At 47.4% G+C, this 12,133-nt stretch overlaps 1 protein-coding gene across 2 annotated transcripts in view; it reads right to left on the bottom strand.

The window, feature by feature from the left end:
• The window catches only part of PRKCE (protein kinase C epsilon), a 514,416-nt gene that overhangs the window by 315,876 nt on the left and 186,407 nt on the right, over positions 1-12,133 (bottom strand). The window contains exons 1-2 of one of the 2 annotated variants that reach the window (XM_047782148.1): positions 8,177-8,194; positions 2,655-2,718 (exon numbers count right to left, since the gene is read on the bottom strand). Coding sequence is in view for 1 of the 2 variants with exons in the window: in XM_047782147.1 (XP_047638103.1) it covers positions 2,655-2,718 (64 nt within the window). In the remaining variant the exon portion in view is untranslated. Of the gene's footprint in view, positions 1-2,654; positions 2,719-8,176; positions 8,195-12,133 lie in introns of those variants that run through there. The other variant, XM_047782147.1, reaches the window with a different exon arrangement.

Raw genomic sequence — 12,133 nt, forward strand, 5'->3', positions numbered from 1 at the left:
CTGAAAGGATGCTTGATGGCAGAATAATAGAGTGGAGAAAATGTCAGGTATGCCTCCTTGCAACTCTCTTTTTCACCCTTTCTCAGAATATAGAATTGGAAATTTTCACTAGAGAAAGGGGCTTAAATAAGAATCTGTAAGTGTCCACAGTCTGGGTATGCCGACCACATTTCACCCGCACCCTTCTCATCCAACCTAGGTAGCAAATGTTGTGCCTGGTCAATCTCTGCTCCTCTCCTCACCATCCCAATCCTTCCAGAAACAAAACCACCCCTGGACCAGGAGCCCTCAGCCTCCCAGCAGCAAGACTGGGAGAACAAACATGCAGAACACAGAACACACCATCAGCTTCTAGGAAGAGACTGCTAGAAGTCCTTCCCACTATCCAGGGAAACAATTCCAAATCCAAGAACAGCAAGGGAAAAAATGGAGCACGGAGTTCCTGTCATGGTCCAGTGGTTAATGAATCTGACTAGGAGGTTCGATCCCTGGCCTTGGCCTTGCTCAGTGGGTTAAGGATCCAGGATTGCCATGAGCTGTGGTGTAAGTCGCAGACTTGACTCAGATCTGGCATTACTGTGGCTGTGGTGTAGGCCGGCAGCTACAGCTCCAATTCGATCCCTAGCCTGGGAACCTCCATATGCTACGGGTGCAGCCCTAAAAAGCAAAAAAAAAAAAGCAGAAAAACTTCCCATTTTCGTCAGAGCAACACATGCTAGCACTTTACAGAGTCTGGCATGTGTCAGCATTTCTGAAGCAAACTCTATTTTCTTTAGATGAAAGAGATTTTAAAAAAAAAAAGTAAGCTAAGAATTCAGCCCAATGAAAACTGCTTTGGTCATTCACATGCAATAGGCTGTAGAAGCAAGAAGAAAAAAAATCAATTGCTTCTAATTTATTTATTCATTCATTTGTCCATATCCTTTCCCTCTAATGTAAAAAAAGGATGTCTTCTCTAATTTTGCAAGTTGTTAATCTTTTCAGAGAAAAAATAATCCAAGCCTCCCATTCATTGTTTGCTAAGCATCTAGGTACAGGAAATATACATTTAATTCATCACCCTAATGCATATAGATTATGTAAAGAAAAAAGGGGATTGATTTTGTTCATCAAATGTCCCACCAGTATCTAAATCAGGAGACCACTGTAACACAACTAAGCCTAGTAAATTTGGGATCACAGGCTATGTTAAAAGTAGTGTAAGGCTTTACCTTACTAGGTGCTTTATTTCTTAATCTGGGTGGTGGGTACCCATTTTATTATCCTATAGGCCCTTTTGTATGTCTTAAATATTTCATACTAAATATTGTTAAATTGCTACGTCTTCTACAACCGTTTCTATTCCGGGCTGTTCAGAGTTGAGAGTAGAGAAGGCAAGTTGGAAACGCCAAAACATAATTGCTATAAAGAGCAGAAAATGTTAAGAGACCAATTTTGGAAGGATGTTTAAAGTTTTAAACGTATGCCAAATAATTGAGATCTATTCAAAGAGAACTGAATTCTATTATCGGCTCCACATACACACGATTATTCAATTATTCTGAACACCTGTTGAAATTGGGCAATGAATTGGCCAAATGAAAATCATCGGGCACCACAGTCAAGCGCATCATTTGACCAGCCTTTGAACTGGCTTAGATAATTCCTCCTCCCATTACAGAACCTTCAACTACAGCTTCATCCCTAAAACTGTAGGGCTGCAACTTCATGCTTATAACCCTCAGTATTCTGGGGAGATGCCATAAAAGGCCAAGTCTTCCAGCTGGGAGCTGAGGGAGCCAATGTCTGCCTTTCCCTTTGGACCACAATCTCGAATGCCCATGTTTTCTTCATTGCTGAGAGTTACCCATCTTGCTCTTCCCATCTTTCTGCCATGGCTTTAAAGCCAACAGTTCAGTCCCCTGCCCACAATGAGGGGAGGAAACATGGCCCCGATAACTATATCTCAATACTAATTCTCAGCCTCTCTAGAGCCCAAGTCTACCACCATCTCCCTGTTCCCACGTGGACAAGGTCTTATCATCCAATCTTCGCTTCTCCCTGGACTGCACAGCTCTCAGCATGCAGCAAGCCTTGAAAGGTAGTAAGTGAGCAAAGACAGGATGCAGAGAAGAAGAAAGAAGAAAAATCCAACTATCAGAGAACATCTATACTCTATCTAATCAGCCAATGGGGAGCAGATGTCCCCACCCCACTATTTCTCTGTAAGAGAGGAGCCTTCCTGCATAAGGAACTGATAAAAAGAAGTAACACTTCTACACAAGCTCTAAAGAAATAAGATTCTGAAATTTGACACCTTATTTGTTTCATTTCTGAATACCGTTAGACCAACTGGTTTTACTTCCTCCCCACCGCACACACACAAACCCCATGCGGGCCTCCAGGGAGAGGCAGCCATCCTGCTGAAGCCTGCCTGGGCACCTGCACGCAGGACTGCCTGCTTTATTGGCCTCACTCTGTTAAGTCAAAAATCTTCTCTCTGCTCCACCAAAATCAACAGATGGCTGGTCCCTTTTGGTGCATGGGCATAAGCATCTTTAAAATAACCTTTTCCTTTACAGGGTGCCAATACACCTGTAATATATCTCAGCCAAGGAGGGAAGGGAGAAACCAAAAGACAAAGGGTCACTGGATGAGAGGTCACACTCTCCTACCTTCGCCCGACGACCCCGAGAGATCAATGATCACATACACTCTTCCTTCCGGCTCCAGATCAATCTGCAATTAAGAAAACAGCAGTGACTATGTTAGTGCATTGCGGGGGCAACCCGAGAGTTCCACGGCATTTCCACCCCAAACCTCCAAAACCTAGAGTCACAGCTCCACACAATCCATCAATCTGCAGCATACCGAGTGCTGGGTGGATTAGGGATGAAGGAGAATCAGCAATTATGGAACCTCTACTATGTTCCAGATGCAGTAACGATGAGGTCTGATGCACACTCAGCAGGTAGTGTCATCCCAGTGGTTCCCAACTGGAAGCAATTCTGTTGCACAAGGGAAGGTCAGCACGGGGGACGTTTGACACTCGAGTATCACAAAAATATCCAGAGACAATTTTTTTTCTTTTTCTTTTTTCTTTTTTTTTTTTTTTGGCCGCACCTGCAGCATGCAGAAGTTCCCCGGACTGGGGATCGAACCTGCACTGCAGTTGCAACCTGTGCCACAGCTGCAGCAACGTTGGATCCTTAACACACTGCACCACAAAGGAACTTCCATCTGGAGACATTTTTGATGGCCATGACTGGAGAGGGAGTGATGCTTCTAGTGTCTAATGAGAGGAGGGAGGATGTCTGCTGCTAGACATCCTACAGCAGACAGGACAGTCCCCTCAACAAAGGATTATCTAGCCCCCAAATGCCAATAGTGTCAAGGTTGTGAAAGCCTGTGTTATCCCATTTCACAGATATGGAAACTGAGCTCAAAGTTCCAGAGTAAGTGGCAGTGCTGGGATTCAATGACAAGACTGTCTATAGAAGCCCCTTTACATGACACCAACTGGACCTGGGAGATAAGAAAAGCACACGATATTATCTTTGCTCTCAAGGTACTCACAGTCGCATCAGGGAGTTAAAAAGAGAGGAAAATGCTGAATACTCCTTAATGATGAGAGTTTCTGATATAAAGTGTCTATAGAGCTAGAACCAGTGTAGAAGAGCAGCCAGGGAAGACTTCAGGAAGGCAAGAAAGGGAAGGCCTTTCAGGTGGATGCAACAGCACAAGCAAAGCTGGGCATGTGAGTCGTGCTTGGGCGAGGCTGAAGGGCCCCATGCTCAGGGGCTGTGCTGGCCACATGGGTTTTGCAAACCACAGATTCTAGCAGGCTTCTATGGAGAGGGCTGATCATGCTGAACTCTCTCCATCCACCTTCGCCACCCACCCTCCCTCCCCGGTCCCAATCCAGCAAGCGACTTCTTTCTCTGCTCAAGCAGGCTGATGAGGAAAGTCAGAGGGGCTGGGCCCCTTACAGCTGACACCCTTCCAAAGTCTGAACTGTCCTCAGAGAAACCGTGTTCTCCACGAGAGCGAGTACCCACTCCGGAAACCCTGGATCACAGAGTACCCTCAGCACCCATCCCCGCCTCCACTGTCCCATCTGCCTTTGCAGAGCTCCAACTGGCTGAGATGTGCCAGGCTGGTCTCCTCAATAGGCTGTCAGTTTCTTGAGGGCAGGAACCACCAGCGCCTCCTTTTCTTTTGAACAGGCACGCATTTAGCAAGTACTCTTTGGGAAGGGTCAGCCTGGTGAATGCCTCCTCCTTCCCCAAGATCAAGGTCAGTTACTGCCTCCTCTTAAAGCCTTTCCAGATATTTCAGGTCAGGATTAATTACCCGAGCACTCGTGTTCCCACTGTATGCATACATATCTCCTCCAGGACTTCTATCAAGCTGTGATACATTGTCCCAGTCTCTCTCTCCTCAGCTAGACAGAGACCATGACAATTCTATTTGCATCCCTAGTGTTTGGCTTACTCCTGTTGGTCAGGAGATACCCCATAAAGTTTTGTGGAGGCAGGAAAAGCTTCTTTGTTCAGAATCCCCAGAGCCTACTCTGGGATAGTTGCTCCTCCAAGCCCCCCACCCCCCCCAGGAAGGAAGGAGGGCAGCTGATCGGCTCTAAAATGATATTTCAATGAGACAAGAGGGGAAGAAGAGGCAGCCGTACCAGGAGCATCGGATCCTCCCTATGCGCTAAAAACTCAACTTGAACCGATGCTCTCTGGGTCCCTCCTCCACCCCCCAACCCCCATCTCACTTCACTCCTAATCCAGGTTCCCTGAGCCATTCATGAGCCCCACTTGAATATCTAGATTCAGACTTTAGTGGCTGAGAGTGCTGAAGGTTTTCCTCAAAACTGTACTTCTACCAGCAGGGGTCTTCAGCGCCCGCCACTGAAGGCACAGGTGCTATTTCATGCACTGTGTCAGGGCAGGGAGCTCTCAGGTGGCTCCATGGGGACTGCCCACCTAGGTTTGGGATCTTGAGCTTGAGATCCAGATGGGAACCAAATAACACACTGGTGATGCCACGAGATGACTTTCCGCATCCCCTCTGCCCCTCAAAGTCTGTGATTTTCAGTTTCTGGGTAAAGAAAATGTTCTCCAGCATCCTTACCACTAGTCCTGCTCCTTTCCAATCACTGAATTACAAACAGGAAGACCTAGTCAGCTCCATTAAACAGAGCCCAACCAGAATCCTGTCCCTGCCACAGTTCAAAAGTATCAGGGGCCCCTTGTCCAAAAGCACGGAATTTAAATGATGTATGCCTCTCAGAGATTAGATCATCCCTATTAAACCCCGCCGGCAGAATGAAACACTTTCTCATATCCTCCAAGTCAAAGATTTCCCACAACTGTGGATTTCATTGGCAAAGTACAATGATATCTGAGAAAAGCAGGGAGGGAGACAGCGAAGGAATGAGATGGACTGCGAGGCCTATCGGAAGGCAGGCAGCGTGCCTATCTTTGCGAAAGGAGAGTGAGAACTCGTGGCAAGGGGGACAGGTCATTGGTGATAAAATGTATTAGGATATTAACATTCAAGATAGTGATCAGAAACCATTTTAGCGCCCACTGCTGCCTCAATGGCGAGCAACTGCATCGCCAAACAGAAAAATAGAAATTAAGCTATTAAACATGCCAAAAGCAACAAAGCTGGGCAGATGGCTGCAGAGTGCTGGCTGAGCCCCAGCCGGCCGAGTGAGGAGGCTCTGAGAATCCACCCAGGGTTGGTGGGACTTCGGTGTGGAGGCCTGGAGGGTTATCATGTACCAAAGAGGGTGGAATGCGGTGCAACCTCGTGGCCAAATTAGCTTCATCGCAAATTCTGCTCACAATTATGCGGCCCAGATAATGAAGCAATGTAGATGCCCAGCCCTGCGCAACCCCTCCAAGCTGACAGCTGGCATCGCCACCAGGCAGCTGGCACTGCATAAAAGCAGCCCTCCCCCCTCCTCCCAACCATTCCCAGGGTTAATTCTCAGCTCCTTCTCCTGGGTTCCAGGTTCCTCCTAGTTCTCCCAGAGGCCAACTCTATTCATCAAATCTCCTTGAACCTCATACCTTTATTTGACGTGCTTTCCCAGATAGCATCTCTGTTTTCTTTGACTCTGATTCTCTTTCAACTTGCCTGTGGTCTCCCCTCCAGCTGAGGCTGGAAGCAGTAGAATCATGGGGAAGCCAAACACAGCCTTTGGAGTCAGACCAGAGCTGAATCCCAGTTTTGTCACTTACAGGTCAGGCAAGTATTTATTCTCCCTGCACCTCAGACTCGGTCTCTTCATCTGCGAAACAGGTTGTTGTGCAAATTCCATGAGATACACGTGATAAGCACTTGGCACTCAGGAGTTCCTCGGTACATGGCACTTAAGGGTGAACTTAGCAGCTCTCTGGCCTGAAGCATGCAACTACCTTCTCTAAGCCTCAGCATGCTCCTCGGCAAAATGGAGCTAATAACAGGTCCTGTGACACTGGGCTTGTCATGTTGTAAACTTTGATTATCTATGTACAGGGATTAGCATGGTGCTTGGCATAGGATACTCAGTAATTGTTGCCGCTGTTGGTATTAAAAAGCCAAGTCTTCAAATCTGCTGTTTAAGCCAATGTGACATTCTTTCCACTCTATGAACCTCCCCCCCGCTGCCCCCTGCAAAGGCATTTTCTTGCCCAAAGTTGATGTTATTACATGTTATTCCAGGACATCTGATGACTTTACAATGCTATGGTATCAGATGTAGAACTACAGTGAGAGTTTCTCATCCAGCCCTGGAGAAACCCAAGGGCAAAAAACGCTAGAGCCCTGGTCATCAGAGGGTCTTGAGGTGGGCATGGGGATGACCACATCTTGTCTGAGCACCTGTTAGTCCTCAGACACCGTATTGGAAGTTTTACCTAAATTTGTTCATCGAATCTCCTGTGGAGCTGGTTTTACATATCCCCAGTTTTTCAGATATAAAAACGGATTTAGAGGGGTTTCAGCTGGATCCCGGTGCAGGCTTCCTGGAGCTCCCAGGAGAGATGACAGACAGAGCCTGGTCTCAAGCCCAGCCCAGGAGTTCCCTTCTCAAGCCCCACCCACCCAGGAGCTCCCTTCTCAAGCCCCGCCCACCCCAGGAGCGCCCTTCTCAAGCCCCGCCCAGCCCGGAAGCTCGCCCCTCAAGCCCCAGGAAGCCTTCTCTGAAAATCCAGTCCATGGTTCTCCTACCTCTAAGCCTCAGGCTGTCCTCTGTGGGTTCATTCTCCTCGCGCAACTGGCTGTCTCCCCAGTTGGACCAGTTTAAGGCAGAGCAATGTGTTGAACACCTCGCACCACCCCCGCACCCCACCCCTTCATGGCAGCCTTTGGGGATAAGTCTGGTCATAAACAAGAGCTCCACTCCTGCGAGTTACGAACAAAGCAATGGGGACAGAGCCCACACCATAGGAACCAGGAAAAAGCCATTTCTGAAAAGCAAATAGACACAGAGGCACTTTGGTGGGTGGTACCCAACCACTCACAAGGCCCATCAGAAGTGTTATTTCATGGATTCCTATAAGGGAACAAGTAAGGTACGCCTGAGAAAGCCGACGTTAAGGAAGACAAGCAATGGGCAGTGAGAGCACATACGCTGTACGACTGCAGGGAGCGCCATTCACGTTATAGTGTCTGAGGATGAGTCCCCCGGGAGCTGGATAACGAGGGTTAAGTGGCAGAGTCAAAACTGGCACCCTGGTCTCATCTCAGTCCAGTACTCCTCCCGCCACACCACACCTGCCCAGTGGGAACTATGACCACCAGACTAGGCCCCCATGCAGCCAGCTTAGCTGTCACCACTGTGTCACCAACCCACAGGTATCTGCATGCCTGTGTTTGGGGGTGAGAGCTTAAGACAAAGTCGATAAGAATATCACAGTCAGGGAGTTCCTGTTGTGGCTCAGTGGGTTAAGACTAGTATCCATGAGGATGCAGGTTTGATTCCTGGCCTGGCTCAGTGGGTTAAGGATCTGGCATTGCTGCAAACTGTGGCCTGGGTTAAAGATGCAGCTCAGATCCAGGTATGGCATTGCTGTGGCTGTGACTGTGGCCAGCAGCTACAGCTCTGATTCGACCCCTAACCCGGGAACTTCCATATGCCACAGGTGTGGATATAAAAAGGGAAAAACAAAATAAGTTACAGTCAAGCTTCCTCCTCACCTACCAGAGGCTCAACTTTCACTGGGAACCTCTAGGCAAACCTCTGAGACCAGCCCACAAAGTTCACACAGGCCCAATTTGTGTTTCACTTCCCGTCCCAGCTGCCATCAGGCACCAGGACCTAGAAAGAAGCAAAAGGTAGAGGGTGGGTCAGAAAAGGATGTCTCCAGAAGGGCGAAGAAGGAGGAGGAGAGGCTGGCACTGCCTATGTTGCACCAATTAAGTCCTAGATAATAGACTCTTTCTTTTTCACTCAGGGGAGGGTGAGAAGTGAGAGAGGAGGAGGTGGGCGGGAGAAGGGAGAAGCCTTGGGGGTTCTTTCCCAAAGCAGAGGACCTGCTTCCCACGGCCGGCTGGCACCCCCTCTATTGCTGGCTGTTCTCCCCTGGAGGCCCCTCGGCCATGCTACCATCCCCAGAGGCCCCTGGCATGGAAGAGGCAAGCCAGACAGAGCCAGAGACCTCTACGCAGCTGGCGTCCTGTGAGCTGCTGCTTTGAGAAGGCACAAAAAAAAGCGGAGGCACTACAATGGGCAGCTCTGGAGCAGCTGCTGGGTGCCGATTTTGGAGTTAGCGGCCAATTAAACTAAGGACTCTTCATTTGACGAGTTTGCTGCTAGCTCTATTGGTAGAGTGCCTTGGCTGGTTCAAAAGCAGAGGGTGCACGTGTAATTAAGTATTTTACGAGATCCACTTGGTTCCTGGGCTTCCAATAGTGCTTACTTTCATAAGGCAAGGGGAGAGGGGGATTGCTTCTTTGGCAATCACCTTCCATGGTGGTGCAAAGATATTATGCAGGCTGTAGTGTGTGTACCTACAGGGCAGAAGCCTGCCTCTCCAGCACATGCAGGGCTTGAATACATATTTGGACACACTGGCTCAGTGGATAAATGGCCTGATATTAAACTGGATCTGCACAACTGAACTATGGAGATGATTTGCTTGGGAGGCCATCAACCTGTGGGCAAACGTTCCCAGCAGCTGTATTCATAACAGCCAAATACTGGAAACAACCCAAATGTTCAAGAACAGAAAATTGGAAGTTCCCAGGCTAGGGATCCAATCGGAGCCGCGGCTGCCGGCCCACACCACAGCTCACGGCAACACAGGATCCCCAACCCACTGAGCGAAGCCAGGGATCACACCCGCATCTTTATGGATCCTAGTCAGGTTTCTTAACTGCTGAGCCATGAAGGGAACTCCCCAAAACAGAAAAATGAATAAGCAGACCATGTTGCATCCATATGATAGGCTTTTACTCAGCAGTTAAAAAAAAAAAAAAAAGAACTGCTATACATGCAACAAAATGAGTGCTGTGGGAAAGAAGCCAAATGCAGAACAGCATATACTATATGATGCCACTTACGTAATGTTCTAGAACAGGCAAAACTAATCTATAGTGACAAAAAAGCCTATCGGTGGTCTGGCAGTGGAGGTGGGAACTGGATTCAAAGAGACAGAGGATGATTGAATGATTTTGTGAGTGCTGTATTTTAAAATATTCAAGTATATATTCAATTAAAAACAAAACAAGTAAACAAACAAAAAACCCCAAAGAGGCACAGAAGAGCTTTTGGTGAAGGCGAAAGTTCTCTCTATATGTTGATTGGGTGGTGGTGACAGGAATGTATACAATTGTCAAATCACATCAAGCCACACACTTAAAATGGATACTTTTTTTTTTTTTGCATGTGAATTATACCTCAATAAAGTCGCTTTTGAAAAAGGAAAAAAAAAAGAAGCCATCGTTTCACAAAGGATTGCTCTACAATTTTCCTTTAAATAACAAATCATCTTCCCACCCTCAGGGCATTTAAAATTTCATATTCCATTTTTAAAAATAAAAGGTTCATTCAGAGTTTTTAAAGAACACATCTGTCACACAACATAATGTACACCTACCCATGGAGGCACACATTCGCACACCCACCCCTGTGTGCAAAAACACACTCACAGCCACCTTCTCTTGTCTTCTGTGATCAAAATATGATAAAAGCAAGAAAAACACATCCAAAATGTAAGTTTGAGAGCCTGTTGAATTATTTAATCCTGTCTTTTCTATGTGTGGATCTCAATTTCCTCTTATGCAAAACAAACAAAAAAATTAGACCAAATGCCTTAGAATGGTTTTTAATGACATTAAGGACATAAATATCCATGAACAGGAAACAGCTTAAATAAATTAAAGGACATTGGTGGATCACTATGCAAGCCTCAAAAAAGAATGAAAAATATAAATGTACAGACTTATGAAGCTGTCTATGGGGTATGTTAAGTGGGAAAAAAAGCAGGGGTGATATGTTAATTACACTAGACTACCACGTGAACAAAATGGGTGTGTATGTGAATATACACATGCACTCACACCTGTTCTGCATACATTATCTCTAGAAGGAGTTTTCATCAACAGGAAACAGGGGCTGCCTCAAAGGATGGAAACTATAGAATTGATGGGCCAGAAATCAGGGAAGGGGTGTTATTTCTCACTCTATGCTCTTTTGAACCATTTGATTTTTAAAAATCATGTCCTTGAGTTGACTTGTCACAAAACATGTCAACCCCTTTTGTCACTACCTACTTCTAACCCCCAAGCCCCACGAGAACAGCTTGCTTTGGTTCTCAGACATACCTTAAGGAAAGGCCCCTCAAAAGTGGCTGACGCATGGCTTGCCCATCCCCCGTTACCAGGTCCCAGGAGCCAACTGAGGAGCAGCCACCGTCTCCGTGTCAAAGCCCAGTTCATTACAGACCCCAGCTCTCCACAGGCCACGAATCGTCAAGCGAGCACCTGCTTCCTCTTTTCAACAGGCTCAGAAACAGACCTAGAGAGCAGGCTTCCTCTGATGACAGAGGCGGCTAGAAACAAATAAGTCTGTGGGTGCACAGGCTTTCCTGAGCTGAGAAAACATCCAAAGGTGCCAAACCTAAAGTCAGGAGTGTGTAATGGCTTACAGAGCATCATCTGGTCCCGGTGTAGGTTTCCTGTCTTCTTTCAGGGAAATGGCGGCGCATGACTGTGCATCCTACAAGGAGATGTGGCGTGCAAACAGCAGGAAAGGGAGCCACTTGCCTCCGGTGTTCTCAAGTGCCAAATCCCCACTACACATCAGCTCTCTGCACTCTGCATTTTGGTTTGCTGTGTTCTCTCTCATGGGCTGTGCTTGTATCTGTGTGTTTTATCCCACCTTTCCTATTTTTGATGCTAAGCCAATTGCAGCAGTTGAGAGGAAAGGCTCTGAAGCCAGCCTACCTAGGTCCAAACCTCCGTGCTGCCTGTCACAAGCTGTGTGGCCCTGGCTTCGATTTCCTCATCTGCACATTAAGTATGTCAGTGGCACCTGCCTTGTGGTGTTGGGAGGATTAAATGAGAGGGCGCAGCATCTGGAGCCGGGCCTAGCACACAGCTAGCAGCCTCTAAATATCAGCTGTCAGGTCACTATGGTTACTTCCCGCCTAGACTGTGAATCCCTCCCCTTTTGTGGGGGGAGGAGGGGTTCCAAGTTCTTGATCTGAACTCAGTTGGGAACTCAGGATGGTGAAACTAGAAAAATGATCTCCAGGAGTTCCCGTAGTGGCTCAGTGGTCAACGAATCTGACTAGGAACCAGAGGTTTCAGGTTTGATCCCTGGCCTTGCTCAGTGGGTTAAGGATCCGGCATTGCTGTGAGCTGTGGGATAGGTCGCAGATGCGGCTTGGATCCTGTATTGCTATGGCTCTGGCGCAGGCTGGCGGCTACAGCTCTGATTCGACCCCTAGCCTGGCAACCTCCATATGCCGCAGGAGTGGCCCAAGAAATGGCAAAAAGACAAAAAAAAAAAAAAAGAAAGAAAGAAAGAAAAGAAAAGAAGAGAAAAATTATCTCCAAACCTGGAGCTTCTCTGCCTCTGTAATACCACAGCCAAGCAGGACCTTGTCCCAGTGGCTGCTCACAAAGGCGTTCAGGTCCTGACCCCCTTGAAAAC

Source organism: Phacochoerus africanus, chromosome 5 (assembly GCF_016906955.1).
Source record: "Phacochoerus africanus isolate WHEZ1 chromosome 5, ROS_Pafr_v1, whole genome shotgun sequence".
NCBI classification, from domain to species: domain Eukaryota; kingdom Metazoa; phylum Chordata; class Mammalia; order Artiodactyla; family Suidae; genus Phacochoerus; species Phacochoerus africanus.